The 23,422-nt window shown below is 41.5% G+C and overlaps 1 protein-coding gene across 12 annotated transcripts in view; it reads right to left on the bottom strand.

The window, feature by feature from the left end:
- Positions 1-23,422, bottom strand: part of RBFOX1 (RNA binding fox-1 homolog 1) — a 2,042,166-nt gene that overhangs the window by 558,616 nt on the left and 1,460,128 nt on the right. For all 12 annotated transcript variants that reach the window (XM_032843801.1, XM_032843800.1, XM_032843795.1 and 9 more), the window contains one exon: positions 19,239-19,280. In XM_032843801.1, the coding sequence (XP_032699692.1) occupies positions 19,239-19,280 (42 nt within the window). The remainder of the gene's footprint in view (positions 1-19,238; positions 19,281-23,422) is intronic.

Genomic DNA, 23,422 nt, shown 5'->3' on the forward strand with positions numbered 1-23,422 from the left:
GAAAGTGGCGTTTAGAACTGTTGATTTCTTCTCTGGGTTGTTACTTCTACCGCAAGCATTTGAAGAAATTCAAATATTTGCAGGGGGTCACATAGCTGATGCATTTGAGTGGGGCTGGAGGAGTATGTGACATAGGTTTTGCATATGAAACATATGAAAATATTCTACATTTCCACAAAGAAATTTGGTATACTACATATTATTTATTTTTGCATGCCCCTGATTCTTCCTGGTCTTTTATTTTTCCATTTTAAACAAAGAGTTGAGTAAAAGCAATTTGTTTTTCTTTTCCCTTAGCTATCGATCAAGAAAAAAGAAGAAAACAGCACGATGTGAAAATAAATAGCAACTGGCAAAACTATAGTATGAACATCATCTAGATAAGCAAGCTATTCCTTTAAGATTTTATTTTATTTTTTAAAGATTTCATTTTTTCCTACACCCAGCATGAGGCTCGAACTCACACCCCGAGATCAAGAGTCACATGGTCCACTGTCTGAGCTACCCAGATGCCCCAACAGTTACTTTCTATTGTTTCCATGTAGGAATATAAGCCCCAAATTTCTTAGATTTTTATTTGTTTTTAAAAGAAATTTTTAGTCTTTTTTAATAAGAATTTATTTATTTTTAAAGATTTTATTTATTCATTTGACAGACAGAGATCACAAGTAGGCAGAGAGGCAGGCAGAGAGAGAGAGGGGGAAGCAGGCTCCCTGCTGAGCAGAGAGCCTGATGTGGGGCTCGATCCCAGGACCCTGAGATCATGACCTGAGCTGAAGGCAGAGGCTTTAACCCACTGAGCCACCCAGGCACCCCAAGAATTTATTTATTTATTTGCTAGCACAAGTAGGCAGACCTGCAGGCAGAGGGAGAGGGAGAAGCAGGCTTCCCGCTGAGCAGAAACCCCAGTGAGAGGCTTGATCCCAGAACTCTGGGATCATGACCTGAGCCAAAGGCAGATGTCTAACCGACTGAGCCGCCCAGGTGCTCCTAAATTTTTGGTCTTTTAAAGAGAAGTCACAAATTAGGATATTTGTATAAAACATTCAGATTTCTAAATATTGGCAATTATTCTATTTTTTGCAATCATTATGCATACGAAAGAATTGTCCCAAAGCAACATGACTGCCAAAGGTTTTCCACACATAATCCTTTACCAGCGTTCTCATTGGCAACCTGTTGGTGCTCTATAAGAAAGTGTGAACTAAAATTAGTAACTGTCAGCATTTAAAGATTTTGGTCATCACCAAGCAATGAAGCACATTTACCCTTGGTACGTCCAGGAGAGAGGTTATGTTAGAAACCGTTCCCACTATATAGCCAATCCCAACCACTAGTCCCTATAAATGCAGCGTCACTACTTACCCAGCAGAACAACATTATCTGCGGTGAGATCAAGCCCAGAGTTGCAGCCCTGTTACTGATCTGCTTCCAATAATGTCATAACTACATTCTGACTACCACAACGTGTACGCTCCCTCTACGTGTTCGTGAGTCCCTTTGCCTTTTTTTTCTTTTTCTTTAACATGTTGACTTCCCCTTGATGCTGCTGCCAGTGAGTCTTTCTACCCCTCCTTACTCTCCTCATTTCCAATTGCAGAAGTTTGTACAATGTTTCCCTGGGGCATGACTTTGTGAGTCTTTGTCACCTAGACCCAGATCCAGAGAGGAGATGTTGTACAATAGACAAATAGAGATCTTCTAAGCAGATCCCCCCTGTGTGTTCTTGGTTTTGAGTAGTTTCTTTATAATGTCCTTAGGCATGAGATTTGTTTGTAGTTAGACCGTACATTTTTTCATATACTCTCAGGATTATGGATTGACGTTTTTACCAAATTTGGCAATTTTTTGGATGTTATTTCTTCAGGTATTTTTCTGTCTCATTTTCCGTGTCTCCTCTCCATTTCAAACCCCAATTATACATATTTAAATGTTCAATATTTCCTACACATCTCGGAGGCTTTAATTCTTTTTCAATATATACTTTTTTCTTCTGTTTCTTAGTTATACTTTTCTATCCTATTGTCAAGTTTACCTATTTCTTTACTTAGCATTTCACAAACTTCTGTTTACACTTCAGGTAATATATGTCTCACTTCTAGAATCTCAATTTAGTTATTGTTTAAAGTTTTCCTTTCACTACTGAGATTTCCCATCTATGAGTTTATTGTGTCTACCTTTTTCTTTAAATTCTTCAACAGTAATAATAGTTATTTTTAAAACAACTTGTCCATAAATTCTAACATTTGATTCACTTGGTAGTCTCTTTCAAGTGACTATATTTTTTTCTTCTAATTAGTGGCCAACAAACATTTTCTTAAAGGGCCAGAAAATAAATATTTAGGTTTTGTGGGCTATTTGGTCTTTCCTAAACTACTCAACTCTGTCATTGCCACAGAAAAGTAGCCCTTGCCATATGTAAATCGAAAGAATGGTTGTATTCCAATGAAACTTTATTTACAAAAGTAGGTGGCTGTTCCACAGGCTGTAGTTAACCAATCCCTGTCCTGAATATCTGTTCACATTTTTTTTTCTCTTTTATACATGTCTAACATTTTTTGGTTTGTTTTATGATGGGGATTTAATTGATAGATTTTAGTGGTTCTGAATTATGTTTTCTTCCCTTAAATGACAGTTGACTTTTATTGTAGAAGCACTTAAATAACTGATACATGCTATTAACCCTATCAGGCTAACTTTTGTGCTTGGTTATAGCAAGTCTACTTTGGATTTGTCCATAGTCCTAAAGCATGGGCTTTACTGTGGTGTAGGGAATGGCTCACATCTTCTAAAAAGGGCCAGATAATAAATATTATAGGCTTTGAAAGTGACATATGATCTCAGTCACATAGTTTTACTTTTTTTTAACCCTTTAAAAACTTTAAAAAAATATTCTTTGATCATGAGCTATACAAAAACAGTCCACAGGCCAGATTTGACTTGTGAGGTGTAGTTTTCTGATCCCTGCTCTAAGACATTGTGTGATCTTTCTGGTCTTGACTGAATGCCCACAACATTCAGTATCTCCCTCTGGACCTCACATCATGGTCTTTCCTCTCTACTAAGACTCAAGCAGCCTGACCCTGCATGTACCAGGGCATGGAGACTTGTGCCTTTTACAAAGCCCTCTCCAGGGCGCCTGGGTGGCTCAGTGGGTTAAAGCCTCTGCCTTCGGCTCAGGTCATGATCCCAGAGTCCTGGGATCAAGCCCCATATCGGGTTCTCTGCTCAGCAGGGAGCCTGCTTCCTCCTCTCTCTCTGCCTGCTTCTCTGCCTACTTGTGATCTCTGTCTGTCAAATAAATAAATAAAATCTTTAAAACAAAAACAAAACAAAACAAAACAAAGCCCTCTCCAGTGCCCTGCTCCACAAATTCCAGCCCCCTTACCTTCCCCAACTCTTATACTCTGCCTCTTCAGTTCAATGAAACTTCTGCTGTCCACTTGGGCTCCACTTCCTTGCAGCTATGGGTGAGGCTTTTTCCCCAGGCACAGAGCTGGGTAAAGTGTCACTTTCATTTCACACACCTCTCATTCTCTCAAGGATCATAACTCTATGCTTGCTAGTGCCCAATGCCTGAAAACTTGTGTTTCATACATTTTGCCAGTTGTAAAGTTGTTTATGGAAAAAAAAAATTGTTCTATGGCCAAAAGTAAAGGCTCCCCTGATACCTTGTGACATCTAGATCTAGAGCAGCTCTCTGGGATGTAGGTTATCAGTTGGGTCAAATTGTGCCATTGGTGTCTATGCTGTTTCCTTTCAGTGTGCTTAAAAAAAAAACAGTAATATTGATCTAGTATTTTCAGACATTTATTTAGTTCCTCTATGGTACAGGCATTAGAGAACAGAGCAATGAACAAGATGAGCATTGTCCCAGCTCTAGCAGATTTTAATACAAAGGAAGTGGGAAGGTAGAAGAGGGAGACCATAAAGAAGTACACAAGTAAATAAACTAGGTAATCACAGATTGCGGGTAAGTGTAATGAAGGTAATAAGCATGGTGACAAAATAAAAATTATGAGGGGCATTAACTATGCCTTGAAAGGTCATCCTGGCCCAGAAGAGTGAATGGAATATTGAGTAATTACAATTTATTGTCCAAACCAGACTTTATTGGGAAGAATGTAAGTGTTATTCATAATTACACAAAGACAACAGTTGAACTATGACTGTTTCAGGCAACCCAGGACATGTGTCCACCGTGAAAGGAAACAAGAACTGGAAAACAAGTAAAATTTTGGAAAGTTCCCAGGGTAATCACAAACAGAGATCATGGTGGCCTCAACTGTATTTGTGAGAACGGATTTGAAGAGGAATTGCCAGATTTGAGAGATATGACAGATCTCAAATCTGGAGGTGAAGAAGGTGCAGGAGTCACAGGTAACACCCTGGTTTCTGGCCCCAGCAAATGAATTGGGAGCTGTTACAAAGAGACGGAACAAACAAGGAAGACCAGAGTAATGGGGGCGCGTGAAGAGGAGAGATGATGAGTATGGATTTAAGTATATTGAGGTTAAGATGCTTAAGTAATTTTTTAAAAATATTTTATTTATTTATTTGACAGAGAGAGAGAGCACAAGCAGGCAGAGCGGCAGGCGGGGGGTGGGGGCGAAGCAGGCTCCCCACTGAGCAGAGAGCCCAATGCGGGGCTCGATCCCAGACCCTGGGATCACGACCCGAGCCGAAGGCAGAGGCTTAAACCACTGAGCCACCCAGGCGCCCCAACTTAAGTAATCTTTTAAATTGAAAAATACATTAGCCTTTTGGGTATCAAAATCTGGAGAACTCAGACAAGATTACAAAGTTGAGGGAGAAAAATCTCCTTTTTAAGAGACCTGTCGCAGTACCTGTAGCTAGGAGGGACTAAGCCCTCATGATATCTCATTTCCTATCTACCGAATGGCATTTTCTTCTACCTTGCATCATTACCTAAGTCTGTCTACATTTCACACCTAGCCGACTGCATAGCTCTTAAAGGCAAGATGTTTTCCTTTAAGACAAGATAGCATACTTATTTTGCCTTAAAGAGAAGATACCTATTTTCCTGGTATATAGTAGATGCTCAATACAAGGTTTTATAATAACATAATCTATGACTCCAAAGAATGAATGCTTCTCAAGATGGAAGCTTTAGCTTTGCTTGTAAAAAACCTATGATATATTAAACCAGATGAGATTCGCATTTATCACTCTTGGGGAAAAGATGTGCTGATGAAGGGCCATCCTGTTTATCAGGAATTCATTTTCCTTAATGGAAAATGTTGCCCGAGGAAAAAATCGACAGCATGCCACTCTGGGCAAACTGCGCACACTAAGGGTTTCCAAATTCCGAGCCGAGTCCCGCTCACTGGTTCACAATACCGTCCCTCCTCCACCAAACATCATCTTCCTGGCTCTGGTTTCTGTCGACCTTAATCACTGGATGTCTATATAGTTAGGTACCGATTTCCCAATCTGCACTTCCTGAGGTGGGGGGCGGTGGTGTGTGGAAATGGCTAAACCTCAAATCTTTAGTTTGAGGCATCTTTGGGGAAATATTCTGGGCATGAAGCTCTTGGCTATTTAGAAAATTATGTTTCCTAGGGCTGTGCTCCCAAATCACTTTATGCAAAGGGAGATGGCTCTGCTTTGGAATATTTAGGCACAAATAAGCAAAACCAGGTTAATCAAAACCACGTAAACATTAACTCTGCTATCTTGAAAAGCATCCTATGTTTAATTCAGACATCTATAAAAATACGCCCTTGGCTTAAATACGTCAAACCATATATGCAATCAAGATCAAGCGAATACAACCACTGAAAATAACTCTATAAAAATTGCCAAAAATATTTAAATTCCCAAGTTGTTATCAGCAGATTACTCTGTGAGTGTGCATATCTGTGCACGCATGTGCTGTACTGCGGGCAGACCAGCTTTCAGAATCACGACCCTGTGCTTTCTACCCAGGAAGGTTTCTATATTCTTTTTTTTTTTTTTTAAGATTTTATTTATTTATTTGACAGAGAGATCACAAGTAGGCAGAGAGGCAGGCAGAGGCAGGGGGTGGGGGAGAAACAGACTCCCTGCTGAGCAGAGAGCATGATACGGGGCTCGATCCCAGGACCCTGAGATCATGACCTGAGCTGAAGGCAGAGACTTAACCCACTGAGCCACCCAGGCGCCCGAGGTTTCTATACTCTTAAAAGCAACCTGTAAATTAGAAATGACACTGGAGCAAATATAAATGTCCACATCGTAGCAGCAAATGCACTGGCCTCTTCACATGTGAGCAAGACATTGTCCTGTCAACATCAAATGCCCCAATTACCCTGTCAGATCAACACAAGTTTCCCAACTGTTGGGAAATGCAATAGGAGGGAAAATCAAGCTGCAGCTCCTTTCAAATCTATTCAATAATCCACAACTGCCCTCAAGAACAGGAGTGATGTATTATAAAAGAGAAGAAAAACAGGGGGGTGGGGCGAAAGAATGATCATATAAGGGCCAGACTGATGGAAAATCTACTACTCAGAATGACTTGCTGGATGGAATCATTAAGCTATGGTGTCGCTCAGTATGGTGGTGGTAACACTGTAGTATGGAGCCACCAAAATGGGGTAAAATTCAAGTGCAAATACTATGTTTGGGAGACTATCTAAGGAAGCACCAGTAGAGGAATAGGTGAGGGAGATGTGGAATGAAGAAAGACAGCAAGGAAGGGCATCTTAACAGACAAGTGACTGCTATGGGAAACCAACACTTAATCCCATAGTTGTGGAATTCTAGGCAATGATCGATAATACATCTCAGAGTTACACTACCCTAGGGGTGAGAAAGTTGGGGTACCAACCCATCAAATCCCTGTCCCTCCTGAGTGGAGTGCCTCTTCCAAGTTTCGGGGTTGCCTTGTGCATGAAAACAGCCCCTATAATGAGGTTCGTCAGCGTTTTCAGGAAGCTATCTTTGGCACATGGGGGTGAGTGATGAGAAGAAATGTCAGTGCTCGGAAAGGCTCTGTGATAGGCATCCCCAGGAGTCTTTAGAATCCATGATTTACTCATTTATTCATGTGTTTCATTCAACACTTAGGTAACACACATAAGTGATTATTGTTTAAATAATTATTTGCATTTTCTTTACCTACTTTATATAATTTGTGAGTAGAAATCAACAGAAGAGGGGTGCCTGGGTGGCTCAGTGGGTTGGGGTCTCTGCCTTCGGCTTGGGTCGTGGTCCCAGGGTCTTGGGATCGAGCCCCGCATCGGGCTCTCTGCTCAGCAGAGAGCCTGCTTCCTCCTCTCTCTCTACCTGCCTCTCTGCCTACTTGTGATCTCTGTCTGTCAAATAAATAAACAAAACCTTAAAAAAAAAATCAACGGAATAAGTAAATAATAAAAAAGATCAAAGGGTCAGTGCTCTTAAAGACAGACATTCCTATAGTACTTCATTTGTCACTGCTGAACTTAAATGGGAAAGAACCAAATGCCAACAGGAAATGTGGAAGAAGAAGCTCAAGAGGTAAGCCACGTGGGTGTGCCACGGGCTATCTTGGGCTGCCTTCAATGGTGGTTCTGGATGCTCTGGCCTCTCACTTTGGAAATTCTGCATAGAAATGGAAGTGGCTAATCCCAGATCACAGAGTACATGTATGCAGTATGTGAAAGCCCAACAGAATCAGTCCAAGTAGAGTAGGGATGGTATATAAAAATACTGTAACGGGATTTTGGACTACATGATCTTCGCTTACTGGTGTTAGACTCAAGGATGTTATGTTACATGGCAAATGGGATTTTGCAGATGGCATTAAGATTATGGGCCTTAAGATAGGGAGATAATCCTGGATTATCTGGATGGACCCACTGTAATCACATGAATCCTTAAAAGCATAACAGGGATCAGTCAGAGAGATACAATAGAAGAAGAGGCAGGAGAGATTCAATCCATGAGAAGGACTTACTCTGCCATAGTTGGCTTTGAAGATGGAGGAAAGGGCCATGAGCTAAGGAACATGGCAGGCTCCAGAAGCTGGAAATGTCCTTTGGCTCATGGCCACAAAGGAAATGGAGACCTCATTTATACAACTACAGAGAATTGAATTCTACCAATAATCAGAATGAACGAAGAAATAAATTTCCCCCCTAGAGCCTCCAGAAGAACATAGTCTAGCCAGCACCCTGACTTTGGCCCAATGAGACTCATGCTGGAATTCCAACCTAAAGAAGTGCAAAATAATACATCTGTGTTGTGTAAATTACTTTTATGGCAATTTATTTAGGACAGTAATAGAAAACTAATATGAATAGATTTTAACATGAGAAAAAGCTCTGATCTGCTCATCGTGGCTACCTAGAAAAGCTCTGTTTAAGTTTACAAGGTCACTCTCTGGGTTGAATGGAAAGGAGCCCTTGATCAGTTGATAGGGTCAGTCTCAAGAGACGTGGATGGCTAAGTGTGGACACATGAACTCCACCTTTGCCATGACTGATATAGATTCTCTGTGCGTTTCTTACCTAACAGAAATTTATTTTCTCAGAATTCTAGAAGCTTTAAGTCTGAGATGAGGGTATCAGCAGGGTTGGGCTCTTCTGAGGCATCTTCTCTTCACTTGAAGATAGCCATCTTCCCGTGTCTTCATATGGTCTTCCCTTTGTGGGTGTGTCCCCTGATCTCCTCGTCTTACAGAAACACCAGTCATGCTGGATTATGGCCTCTCTTAAGATATTTTATTTTACTTATATCTTTAAAGCCCCTATTTCCAAATACTATCACTCTGAGATACTGAGAGTTAGGACTTCAGTGTGTGAAGTTTGGGAGACACATCTCAACCCATAAAACCATGATAATTCAATGTCTCTAGGGTGAGTCTAGGACATCAAAATGTTTTACTGACTAGGTTTGAGGAGATGGTACCTTCTATAAAGACTATAGGTGGCCTTTGGAGATTCCTCTGAAAAGCATTAACTAACTGATGTGTGATCATCTCATTTTGACCCTCCTTTATTTGTAAGGATCTGACTGACTGAAAGCAGACCTTCTGACTTGTGCAGAGAAGGAAAGGGCTCCGATTACCCTGAAACATAAGTCTCATTCCCCATGCCTCCCAGGCTCATAAGGACTCGAGGAAATGAGCAGATGTTGGTAAAACATCTAGCTCTGTGTGTAGCATAAACCTATAGTTTCTTTGCTTTGCTCTGCCAGTACTAAAATGGTGGTGCCAACCCACAAAGGCGACCAGGGGAGTATTCTGGGAAGTGATACTAGAGTTGGCTTTTAGCAAGCCGTTAACCAAACGCTTGGCTCTGCAGTTCTCCCAAGTTTAGTGTATTTCCCCAGCGTATCGGTAAGGGTTCTTTGATCACAGGCAAAAGGAATGGGTTCTGACTAACATCAGCAGAAAAAGAGATCACTCAAAGGCTATGAAATAACCCAAGGGAGGGGTGGGTAGCCAGGCTTACACGATAAAAAGAGGAGTCAGTGTGGATCAGAGGTCCAGCCCGAGGAATTACTGCCTCCCCCAGTCTCACCAGGACATCACCGACATCACCGCTGAAATGAATCAACTCCAGCTTTCTACTGTATCTGTTTGTCTATTGTGTGTCACTCCACTTAACATCTGCTACCCCCATTTATATAGTGAAACCCTAATACTCACTGTGATGATATTAACAAGTGAGGCCTTTGGTGGTGATTAGGTCATGAGGGTGGAGCCTCCATGAATGGGGTTAGTGCCCTTATGAGAGAGACTACACAGAGCCCCTTCACCCATCCCACCATGTGAGGACACAACCAGGAGTCTGTGACCCAGAAGAGGGCCCTCGCCTGACCGCACTGGCACCCCAATCTTGGACTTCCAGCCTCCAGGACTGTGAGAAGGAAGTTCCATTGTTTATAAGCCTCCCAGTCTGTGGTGTTTTGTTAGAGCAGCCCAAATGGACTAAGAGAACATACAAAGTCATAGGAGAGAGAGTCCAATTGGCCTGCACTGGCCATATCTGTAGACCTTGGCTTGATTCCTTGCCCCTCCAAAACTGAACAGACGAGCAAAGAAAATTAACCCCAGAAGGACAATGGAGCACTGGGGTAGGAATGTTTCCTGACTCTGACAACAGACGAGCACATGCCCACTGCATGCACTATTTACCCGCATGTGTGCACAGCCAACATGCTGGTTCTCACAGGCCACGAACAAAGTTGGGAGAGATCTTGCTGTCTCAGTCAGACTTACCTTCTTCTGCCCCCAAGTAGAAAAAACTACAGAAGACTTATTTATCTGCTTCTTGGTCCATTCCCCCTCCCTACCAAAGGTACCTTATTTTTCCTGGAATGATATTTAGATCTCAGAAGAGCAGAGGAGCAGGGCAAGCCCTCGCTGAGGCATCAGTCATAGGAATGAGGAGCGGCTATGACAAATTGAAATGTCAGCATTATTAGCAAGTTTGCTTGAAGCTGTTTGATACCGATTTAATGATGAAGCAAGAAATGGGGCAGATTTGCCCTGGAAAGGGGATGATAACTAGGGATAATGGGCTAAAATTAAAGAGAATGAATATTAGACGAAGTGTCCTAAATGTGATAACTTTGGAGTCTTCCCCAAAGAACAGGCCGAAATGCCTGGGGTGGGGTGGGGGGGACTCAAATGAAGGCAGATACTCGACAGCACGTGAATTACAGGATTTTTCACCAAAGACACAGGGAGGTGGTCACCTGCAAATTTCCTTATTTACCCATGTCTCACAGTGAGGCTGGGGAAATCAAAATCTGTCACTAGTTGGCTGACTTCTTGATCCATTCCCCTTCATGCTTATCAATTAAAGACCTTGCAAATACTGGGGAGCATGGGAGATCCATAAGGAAGAGTGTGGAATGCAAGGTCTTGTGAAGACAGTACTTCTTTTAAAAACTTAAGTATTTATAACTTTTTCATTTAGTAGGTGAGCTACTGCTAGAGATTCTTGTAGTGCTCTGAGTTTCTGCAATTTTTACAAGTAGAGAATCTGCTTTGGGATAAACTCCCTTTGGTGGGAGAAAATCACTAAAATGAGACCATTACTTAGGTAAGATTAAAGAAAGCATTGATTAGGTTTTTTTCATGTGTGTGTGCACACACGGACATATGTGGGGAACTTCTAAGAAACTGGGTAGGGCCACTGATGGTGGGGATCTAAGTACCCTGAGCGTCCCCCTCTCCAAGTCCCCATGCATACTGGACTTCTGTTACCCCCTGAGCATTCAGCAAATCTTTGCTCATCACTGAAGTCCAACTTTAGCTGAGTACTTGGGATGTTAATATGGAGGACAAGGTTCATGCTTCCAGAGAACAGGTTCTGAAGACAAAATAATCCAGACGTGCAAGTTACTAGGCATTTGTTTGGCAAAGAGAGTATTCTGAAGCAAATGAACAACAGTGAGCAGAGGACGAGCGCCAGGATGTACATGTGGAAAAGGTGACGCTCACTGGGAAGTTACCGAAATTATTTGTTGATGGATCCTGGGGAAAAGGATAAATTTATTCTTCCATTCTAGACTGAGGGGATTTGGGGATTTGAGCCATTAGGGTTGGCACATAAAAATAAGTCTACTTAACTTTATGTTTCAAGCCCTGGGTCAGTTATCCATACTTCAGAATCATCTCATTTGGGATGGGAATAGGTAGTTTGTTGGAAGCCTATTAAAACAAGAAATCACTTTTAAAGTGATACAGAGGTCTCTTCAATATTTTGTTTAATGTAAAATATATTAGTGTGCTTCAATCTGTTGATCTTTGATGTGAATCTGAGGTGTCTTCTTTGAGTGATTTCTGTTGACTGAAATTCCTCATTATCAGTCCCAGAGAAATCCTCATCCACATTTCATAGTCTCCAGGAAGGGTCAGCCAAATATGGAGCAGGAGCCAAGTCTGGCCCACCACTTATTCTTATAAATAAAGTTTTATTGGAAGACAGCCTCACTTATTCATTGTGTTTGCACCTGCCTTAATACTATAATTCAATGTTAAATGGTGGCAATAGAGACCATATGGCCCATGAAGCCTCAAGTAGCCGTTATCTGGTCCTTTACAGGAAAAGTTTGCTTTATAGGAAAAGTCTGATATATACTTCCAGTTCTGGTTTTGTTTAAAGTGAGGTAAACATTTCAAGACACGCTGGAAAGATTCTGACTGCAGAATCTGTCCAGATTTCTGAGGGTTCTTTTCCCACTAACATTTTACAGTCCTCTCACAGCTAATCAAAGTAATTGTTGAGGCTAGCTCTCACAGAATGTTTCCAAAGCATTAACTTAGTTTTCATAGAAACAGCTCTTTTTCTTACTGCACTCATTTTTCATCAGTTTACACAATATTCCACTAAATAATGTAATTACAATAACAAGTGCAGCTGGCAGAGGCAGGTCTGGGAATAAATACAACTGACTCTTGGCAAGCAGACACCTCGATGAGCAGAGAGAAAGGTAAGATTGTACAGAACAGCTACTTCGCAGGACGTCATGGGTATGTTTTATAAAGGGACTGGACAGGAAGGTTAATTTGGGAAGTTTGATAAGTAGACGTCAATCAGGTAAGCTTCTTCCATCCATGTGCTTTTATATAACATCCTCATTTCAGGCATTTGTCAGTTTCACATGTACAATTTTGCCATGGTTATTTGACCAATCCCTACCTTCTCTGCTAGGCTGTAAAGCACAGGAACACAGGTATGTATAGATTTTGGTTTATCTCCACTACCTAACACCGTGTTTGGCCTATGGCTCATGCTCAAAAAATATTTCTTGAGTAAGTAACGGAATGGAAGCAGGCGCTTTGTAGTCTAAAAATCATGAATGCTGTGAGGTTTCATCAAGTCGTGGGGGGGCTTCTGTTCCCTTCCCTGTTGTTTCAGCAGCCCCCAAGGATGGGTTGGACTTGAGGAGGCGGTGGGGGCAGGGAGGTAGGGGAAAGGTGTCTCTGATGCTGATAGCTCACTTCCAAGGCAGCCGGGAAGTTTCATTATCTGATGCCTGAATGAAGGCAATGGGTTTAAGCCAAGATGATCATTAGCAATTTGCATTCTGCAATCCACATCACTCTTGTATCTAGCAGAAATGAGAAACTTGCTTCTAACTGGCAAATTAAATATTGATAACGCAGACCTGCTCGACACCGTCTTTCACAAGGTTGGCACTGCAATTTCAATGTTTCTGAAACTTTAGACATTGGCATTCCAACGTCACAATTTTTGTCCCAACTGCAGGCATTGTGTAACATTATGTAGTTAATAGCTGTCTTTCAAGCAGCTCATTGTTAACCTAAATAGATGTGTTTGCCGGGGAAACTTTGTGTTGCCACTGTAATTGGAAAACCAGTATCAGCAGTCATAAATAAGAGTTAATGGGAAGAAAATAAACCTATTGATATTTAACCATTATTAAGAACCTCTTCCACATGAGACAATGTTCTAAGATCCTCATCTGCATTTGTGACTTTAATCTATGTTTGCAGGGGCACACACATACACAGATAGAAGACTTATGAAATAGGCAATTATCTCCATTATCCAGAGGAGGCATTCGAGGTACAGAGACTTTCAGTAACCTGCACAAGTAGTAAATTACAGCCTAGATTTTCATCTCAGCAGGGCCTAGCTCCAGGCCCCTCGTTCTTAACCACTATATTTTGCAAACAATGTTTTTAAAGTCTAGATAGATGTTTTGGCTGCTGCAGGCTCCAAGCCTGAGGCACACACTCCCTTTCTGTTAAAAACAGGGCTTAGGACCAGCGAGAGACTTGTCAAAGAGAGTGTAGTTGCAACTGAGAGTTTCTCATTGACATAAAAAGGACTGAGAGAGAAGTGAGAAAGGAATCACTTTCTAAGTAGTTTCCCCCCTTTCTTACTGACTAGATGGTCACCACCTGAAATCTGTGAGGACCACACAGAGGGTAGGTGTCTTGCCCTTTGCAAAATGCTGAGCTGGACCCTGGGTGTAACACACCGATTTCCCAGGATCCTCTGCCTGCCTCTGATCGCCAGGTTTGGGGGGGTTCAGCACACCTCCTTGGGGATATTTACGCAGCTGGCGATGACTTTCTCCCTGATGTTCAGGTCTCCTCAGTAGCTGGCCATGGGCAATGAGGTTTATTTGTCCTGCTTCTCCAGACATTTCTGATCGGACCAGAATGAGCCGCTGAGCTAGACTGGCCAATCAGAAGCCTTATCCAGGAATGTATAATCAGGAGGCATTAACAGCCCCTAAACTTGCAGGAACCTGCAGCATAAATCTTAGGGGCTGAAAGGTGCCATAAGCTTAAAAAAGGGAGAGATCCTTTTGCAAAAGAAAATTCTAGAGTGGGCCCACCAGCAGAAATCAAGATGAGGGAGGAGAGAGTTCTGACAGCTTTCTGATGCTAAGCTCCTTGGGAGGCCTGGTTCGTATGCCTTTTCTGCATAGGCTAACCTGAATCAGTCCTTATTATTTGCTTAGCTAAGTGAGAGGCACTTTTCTTCTATGGAACCTGTCCTTTGAGGGTTTTGTTTGTTTGTTTGTTTGTTTGTTTTTAATGTCGGGGTTTGACTGGGAATGGATATACTCTGGATGTCTGTATTCTCTGTAGGAGAGGAATGAGAGAATCATTGGGAAGACTACTATATTAACAACAGCTAATGTTGCTCATTAAGAGGCATACATTTTTTCTGAACTGTTTCACATAAGTCATCTCATCTGATCAACAATCCGGAGAGAAAGAATCCCTATCTTACACACAGGGAAACTGAAGCGTTAAAAAATGTAGGGCAGATTCAGATCTGAGATATGAAGCTAAGTCAATATCCCTAGAGCTCCTGACCACCCCTAACCACCCCTCATGCCATGCTGACCACCCCCATGGTATCCATTTGCCATTTTGCTGATAAAGATTTTGGTCCGTGAACAGATACAGACCCACACAGGAGCCAAGCCTTTGCCTGGTTCGTAGGGTTCTTATCCAACATGTTGAACAGTCTCCAAACCAACGTCAGATACTCATAGCACAAAAGATCCCTTCGTAACCAGATATTTTATGTGAATGCTAACCAACGTGGGCATTTATTCCCTTACCCTGTGACCGCACCATCTTTCCAGTTCGTAGGTCACTGAGGGAGACAGAAGGCTACTAAAGTCACATGATTTCTCTCTCCCTTGTTTTTCTCTCCATTTGTCATTCCAGATGCCAGAAAAGTAAGTGTTGGTGGCTGGATTATGGTACCTGCACCATGAGCGCTACCCGACCTGTTGGCGTCATTCAGCAGTGATGCAGGGACCAGGTGGTAGGTCCAGCCCCTGGAGTCAGGAGCTCTTAATGCACAGATCACATGGCGAGCACTGGTGGATCGACTGCCCAGCAGAACCCAGTGGCGATCTGAAGCCCAGAGGAAGGTTCAGCCAAAACGTGGGATGGAGGGATAAATGGGTTTTCTGTTCTGTAGTTTGCTCACTAGGAATGTGAGTTCCTTCTGAGAAGGGTAGATGATGGGTCAGGAGTAACAGAATGAGGCTCTTCTCTTGGGAAGAGTAGGGACCGGGATGCTCACGGACAGTATCTCTGGGGATAAGCTGGGTGCTGGGGTGAGTGCACCGTCAGATCCTGCTGCTGAGGGGAAATGAAAAAAGACTGCACCTGGGCTCGTTCCAAAGAACATAAGGCAAAATAAGAGGGAGGACCTAGCTGGGTAGAAGAGTTGGAATGGGGAGATGTGATCTGTGAGAAGTCGGCAGAGAAAGCATCTACGAAATTCCATGGGCCAGAGTTCGGGCACTTCCTGAGGCTTTAGATGTGGCTCCGTGTGTGTGGGATGGAAGGGAGCACTGAAAGGAGCTGGCAGGAAGCAACACCATGAGGGACACACAGGGCCCATGCGAATTCCTTTTGTGGCAGACTCTACTGGGTAATTCCACCAAAGAGATCCACAAATCCTGTATATGATCAGGTGACAATGGGCCTGTCCCCTGGGATGACTCATGGCTGTTAGAGCCAATCACTGAGATCCCAAGACAGTAGGAGTGATTGGCATAGAGACTGGCCGATGCAGTGAAAGAGAACGTCCACAGAGGCGGCTTCCCGGAATGATTTTCCTCCAACTAAACGCAAGAGCTATGAGGAAAAACCTCCTCTTCCCCTCCTTCCCAATGAGAATGTCATGGGAGGAAGGGACGCTTGTCCTTCATCTTGGAAGAAGCAGAGAAAGGCCAAGAGAAGAACAGAGATTCCAAACAACTGTGCTAACACCAGAAGTCCACTGAGTCAGCCCTGGCATTGGGAAATGATGAAATGTTTTTATACTTTAAATAATGCATCGCTTTTCTGTATTTATAGACTACGACATCCTAGCTGGGGAAAAAAATTAAAAACTGATCTGATTTTCAGGAGTGTTTCTCAGACTGTATTCTGCATCCAAAAATGTTCTGTGATCAGATGATTTTACGAAACACTGCATATTATCTCCACTTCCCTGTACTTCACCTTTGCATATTAAAGGCTCTGAGAAGTCCTACACATATCTTAAAAAAAAAAAAAAAAAGTTTGCCTTTCTTCAACTTTTTAAAAAATTAATTAGAGAATTAACTAAATCAGAGGATTTGTTTCAGATCTGTAATATCTTACGAAACATGTACCTCAGAGTCCATTTTGGAAAGAAAATAATTTAGAATTTGTGAGAAAGAGAAAGGAAAGCAGAGGGGCAGGTCTGGGACATGCTAGTCCCTGCACAGTGCCCACACACACAAAACGGAAAGAGCAGCTGTACCTTTCTGCATTAGCTGCTGTTTCCAGGAGGCCAAGAAAAAGGGATGCATTTTACAATTACCTGCTTGCATCCCTGAATTCTGACAACATAACAGAATGAACTAATGAAGAAATATGAACTTGACCACATGCCTACGGTCTGGTCATCTTGTACAGCAAATCTGGAAACGCAGCTTGATTGCTGTGTTAAAAACATACTTTTGAAAGTGTAGCTGGCAGGCAGGCACTCTGAAATGGTGATGGTAACTAAACAGATAACTGTTTTTCTCCCACTGGCTCTCTTTCTAAGAAGAAAAAAATGAGATTAAGGAAACTGCATTTCATTGAGAAGGCCACGTATTAGCATTTCAAATCAGAACCACATTTCTTCCAGGGACCCCTGTCCCCCAAAATAATGCCATCACCTTAATCAAGAAAGTTCTCTTTTCAGGTAGTAGAGGGGCTGAGTACACAGCTAGGACTGGAAGACAAGGCGGAGACGGAGTAAATACCCGCAGATGTGGAAGGCCAGACTGCACAGTAACATTGGGCGACTTCCAGGAAGGGACTACATGCCTAAGATTCAAACCAGAAAGAAAGTCTTCACTGCATTCCCTTTGGTATCATTTAAATTTTAAACCACAGAAATGTGCATTCCATCAATTTAAATGTGTTTTCTATTGATTCACAACATAAATTAGTTGAAGATATAAAAACAAAAACTGTAATAGCAATGACAAACAAAGCACCAATTCATGGTATTAGAGATAATTTTATATGGGGCTATTGGAGCCACGAGGGGACTGAACTATATGACCCATTGTATCAAACCTGCTTGAATTTATTCAACAGAGTGGGGAGGGCGCCATTCTTGTTCGTAAACCCCTCCCCTGTTGACAATGTCCTCATCAATGCAAAATAATAAACCCCTCAAACTGCGCACCAGCACTCCATTACCTCAGGAGTCCTGCATTTGCCAGGCGAGTCTCATTTGCAATAGAGATTTCAGGATTATCTTAATTCTGAGGAATTTATCAGGGATCCTGGAGACAAAAGCTTGCATTCCTCTTTATCTAGCTCTGACCTAGTTCTGGCCATCGTCCTCATCCAAACAGGAAGAGAAATCTGAAGTTGCAATACATTATTTACCAGGATGAACCAGTAATTCAGACTGCAGGGAAAAAGCAATAAGAGAGCTCGGGAAAGCTTAAAACATCTTGAAGGCTATTTCACGAAGGAGTCACAGCTAATGTAGGCACAGGTACTTAGGAATGAAGTAGGTATAGATGAGAGGTTAACAGAGAGGGCCATGCTGGGAGACCACATAAAATAAATATGCATAAAAGAAGACATCCACGACTCACTCTCTCAGTTCCATGCAACCAGACTCTGTTTTACACAAGGATTTAACAAACCTGATGCCAACAGCAATTGTAAAATGGAAAGAACTCTACAAATCATTGTCATCTTGAGACCGGCATTAAGTAAATGCTCTGAAAAGTTACAAGGCTGTGTATAAATGACATTAGACTGGTTTAATAAATTATTCCGATGCATTAGATCCCTTCGAGCACAATGGTACCTCAACCCCAAACCTCGCTGTGATGCTTTTAAAAGCAGTATATTCCTCCAGATTTTTGAATATGGCAACACGATGATAAGGCACACTGTCCGGTAAAAATTGCCAACTTCCATCAGCGACATTAAAACTGGGCTAATTATGATTTCAAAGTCATCCATCCAAAACAGGAGTGCATTTAAAAAAAAAAAAAAAAAAAAAAAAAACCACCACCACCAACAAAAAACAATGGGGGGGATGGAGAAAATCCTGATGTTTCTTAAAATACCATATCCACACCAAGAAGGATATCAACCATGATACCATGAGGAGAACAGTTTCAACCAGCTCTCTTTCTTTATAAGCAAACTACCCTCCCCTCATCCGGGGAACACTTATTATCCCTAACTCGTGAGCACTGAGAAAGCTTCATTTTTAAGAAAGTGAATAGCATACGAGTTTAAAATTCTGCCTCTTTCTTCTACATACATAAATGCCACTAAAACTAAAAGCTCTATGGAGGACTCGAATTCTCCCAGAAAATGCCCTTGACATATTCGTGGCTCACCCATCCTGGTTAACAGCAAGAGAGCATTTCAGCCACTCAGCAAACAGCCGGGTATTCACATTAAGAAGGCAGCAAGACATCCTTTTGACCTTTGTTATTACTCAGACCTCGTGTTGTACATAAAAAGAGTACAATGATGTCAAACAAATTCCAGAAGAAAGTATTTATTGCTGAATCTAAATCAAAAAATCCATATCTACTATAATGGCACTTCAAAAGAAGATATACTGTATTTACCAGCTCAATCAATACTAAATTAGCTGGGATAAATATTTTCAACTCTACCAGTCTTAAAAAGAAGCCCGCTATTTAGAACCCTGTGTCTTGGGAGAGACAAGGAAATTTTTGCTTATCATACAGAAATGAGAACCAGGAAGTATTTTACTGGAAAATGCACCTACCCTTAGCTGCTCTCTTTCACAATTCATCTGTTGTCTTGAAACCTACAAAGGAAAGAAAAAGAGGGGGGGAAATCAGCAGGTTCTGCACAAAAACAACATGAAAGAAAACGGAAAGTTGCTTCTAATCACTCAGCTCAAAGCAGACCCAGAATTAATTAATTACGCATTTAATTTTTTTCCTTTAGGTCTACACAGTCAGAGCTTCACTTGGATTTTCAGTCGTGTGATCCAGAAATACAGCTAGGTTGAGCCAGAGTCTTGAAGAACAATGAGGAGAGAGATCCCGAAGAGGGCGTGGGAGGAAAATCTGCCCAGGAATGATGGTTTCCCTCCGTGTGAAGGTCCCTCTTGCCCTAAGGGTGCTGGCCACTCTTCACTGAAAGCCCACTCAAAACGGTTGGGGCTAGGCACTGGCCAACACATGACATCTTGTCCCCTGTCAAGGACCAATAGTGTCACCTACATGCCTTGGCAAATGGGCTCCATTTTATGGCCCAGTTCTAATCATACCATAGTTAAGTCCCCATATAACTGTGTTGGGGAGAATTCCGAGGACATGCTCATATCAAAGAAATTCTGATGAATTTGTGATATCTATCGTAAGCTCAAAAAAGAGACATTCATGATACATATGCCATGCCTCGATGACCTTCCCCTTACCAAAATGTACTTCTTAAAAATCAAGGATGTTTCTTGAGAGTGACCACTAACGTAATATCCAAAGAGGAAAAATGGATGTGAGTTGGAGGAGAGGGTAGGGTGGCATCAGCGATGATGCTAGGGACAGCAGACGTGAAGCGGGAGTGACAAGGCAGACTGTGACATATGGCCACTCTACCTTTGTGGGGACTGGCACTCTACCTTCAGCTCAGATAGTGAGCTGGAGTAAAATCTGAGTCTGCTTTCACACTGGATTCTATGTATTTCTCGTATTTTTTTTTTCAACGCAGCAACACCTGACTCCTTACATCTGACAATATATTGCAAGTTTTTGAAACCTTTACTAAAGGATAAAAAGGTTTAGGAACTGACTTTTGATGTATATTTTATGTATTTTGTATTGAAAGCTTCTTTGTACTTTCTCCAAAACAAAAACAAAAACAAGAAGCTTTATTTTGGATAGGCCAGAACCCCAAAATCCATAAATCGGTGTTTTGCCAATGCCCTTTAACCCAGAAACGTCACCTCTGAGAGTAGCACCTAAGAAAATAAGAAGAGATATAAACAGATGTTTATTTATATGTCAATTAGCTACAGCATTATGTGTGAAAGAAAAAATTGTAAATATTAAAATGTGTAATAATGGGAAAATACAAAATAAATTATAGTACATTCGTATGATGGCACAACGTGCAGCATTTGGAACCACAGTTTTGAAAAACAGAAATGGGAAATGCTCAAAACGCAATATGTAATTTTTGAGAAAAGAAGGTAGAAAGGTGCACACATGTTATAATTCCTGTTTTGTTAAAAAAAAAAACTAGTAAAAGAGATCACTAAAAAGAAGAAAGAAAGATAACAGAAAAAAAAAACTCGGAGGAAATACTCTAAAATATTCAAAAGAAAATGGGTACAATTCTATAAATATACAAAACACAGACACACAGTGGTTTATACACTTGAAATAAGTGACTTAATACTATGCAAACTTTATCTCCAGAAACTGTTAAAAAATGAAGTGGTGCAAGTTTACAAAGACAGAAAGCATATTGGTTGTGGCCAGGGGATTTGGGGAAGAAGCCGTGAGAAGGGACAGCTTCAGGGGTTTGTAGTTTCCATTTGGGGAGATGAAAAAGTTCTCACACTAGAGAGGGATGGCTGCATAATATTGTGGATGTATTTAATGTCCCTAAATTGATGGTAAATTTTATTTTATGTGTATGTTCCCACAGTATAGTAAATGAAGCAGGTGAGGAGATTCTGGTTTTAGGTAGGATGGAAGAAGCCCACTTCACCCAGTCTCCCTCCACTCAGTGCAGACCATTTGCAGTCTCTGCAAGGTAAGCAGGTGGGGTGGGCAAGAAGAGAGAATTCAAAGTACCACTAGACACGTGGTGGGTTCTGCCCCCCTCCCCTGGCATGGGTTCAAGGTGGCCTAGAACCCAGGATTAAGCATCAAAATACAGATAGAGAGAGATGCCCAAGATCTGGAGGAGACAAAACTTCTTTGTGATGTGAGATGCTCTGGTACCAGTAGGTAGCGAATTCCCACCACCTGATTTCTCTGTTCTCTTCCACTTGGTCACAAAGGCAGGCTTCATCATAGGAGCACAAGAACAGGGTAAAAAAGCACCAGCTCTCTGGCTAGAGAACAAGAAAGGGGAGCCCTAGGAAATTAAAAAAAAAAAAATACTTTGAGGATCCTAGAAAGAGTTTGGAAGGAAGGAAAGAGTTTGGGGAAATGATACCACATACTGCTTTTATGAACTCGACACTCACCCGAGTTACACGTATCTGCGTATGACCCCAACAGTTACCACAGACTTTGTGAGCTGAACTGGGCAGACCACTGCTCGGGTAGCCAGACTGGCCACTGGGACGCACACATGTGGGACAGATCCAACTATTACAGAAAGTCTTTGACAGCAGAAATGATACTGGAAACAAAATCCACAGAAGGAAGGTAAGAACTTCCGGCCTGAATCTAACTGGATCGATTGCCTGCTAATGCAAAAATATCACCAATTTCCACAGTTATAATAAGACCCGAAGTATCATAACATGAGTATTCAGTCTACCTAGGATACAACCAGAATTCCTAGGCATACAAAGAAACCAGAAAACCTAAACTCACACGGGCAAAGACAGTCACAGACACTGACGTGGGGATGACACAGATGTTGAAATGGTCAAATAAAGATTTTAAGCAGCTATTCTAGAACTGTTCCAACAAGTAAGGGAAAACACAGGAAAGCAAATGAAAAACAAAAAACAAACAAAAAAAGACAGTGTTGGCAAAGGAACTGAAGCTACAAAGAAGACTCAAATGGAAATTTTAGTACTGTAAGAACAATAGCCTAAATGAAAAAATAATAACGATAATAATAATACTCAGGGAATGAGTTCAAATGTAGAATGGAGTGAGCAGAAAAAACTCAATGAACTTGAATACATAAGAATAAAAAGTACCTAATCTAAACAACGGAGAGAGAAAAGTAAATCCAGGGACCTGTCGCATAATACCAAAAGATACAACACTCATGTCACTGGAATTCTAGAATAAAGAGACTTCACTGCACAAAAACTGTTAGAAGAAATAATAGCTAAAAATTCCCCGTGTTCGGCAAATGACATAAACCTATAAATTTAAGCTCAGCAAACCCTAAAGAGGTAAACCCAAAGAAATTCACAGCTAGATATAATCAAACAGCTAAAAACCAAAAAACAAAACAAAGAAAATAATAAAACTAAAGCACACTTTGAATATAGCCAGAGACTAATGATGCATTATTTGTGAGAGATGAACCATTCAAATAACTATATGATTTCTCATTTAAACAAACAAAAACCAGGAAGTCCAGAAGAAGGTGGCACATGGTTTTTTTAAGCATTGAAAGAAGTGTCAATCCAGAATTGTAATTCCATTAAAAACAGCCATTAGATATGAAGGTGAGGGGCACCTGGGTGGCTTGGTGGGTTAAAGCCTCTGCCTTTGGCTCAGGTCATGATCCCAGGGTCCTGCGATCGAGCCCTGCATCGGGGTCTCTGCTCAGCTGGGAGATGCTTCCTCCCCACCCCGCCTGCTGCTCTGCCTACTTGTGATCTCTGTCTGTGGCAAATAAATAAATAAATAAATAAAATCTTTTTTAAAAAGGGAAGAAAAAGAAATGAAGGTGAGATACTAAAGAAGCTAAAAAAAAAAAAAAAAAAAAAAAAAATCATTGTCAACAGACCCATTCTCATAGAATTGCTACAGGAAGTTCTCCAGACAGAGGAATTTAATACTAGAAGAAAATGTAACATCAAGAAGAGAGGAAGAGCCAAGGAAAAGCAAACATATGGGTGAGTATAAATGTAACAGACTCCTCTACTCCTCTTGAGTTCTCTCAAACATGTGTAACGGCTGGAAGCAGAAAATGACAACATTGCCTCACAAGGTTTGCAACGTACCTGACATAAACCCAACATGAAGAGAGACAAGGGGCACATATGTCAATGAGGTTTCTACATTCCAGCTCAAATGG

The sequence above is a fragment of the Lontra canadensis genome, unplaced genomic scaffold, assembly GCF_010015895.1.
Source record: "Lontra canadensis isolate GAN:19392208 unplaced genomic scaffold, GSC_riverotter_1.0 scaffold143, whole genome shotgun sequence".
Classification (NCBI taxonomy): Eukaryota; Metazoa; Chordata; class Mammalia; order Carnivora; family Mustelidae; genus Lontra; species Lontra canadensis.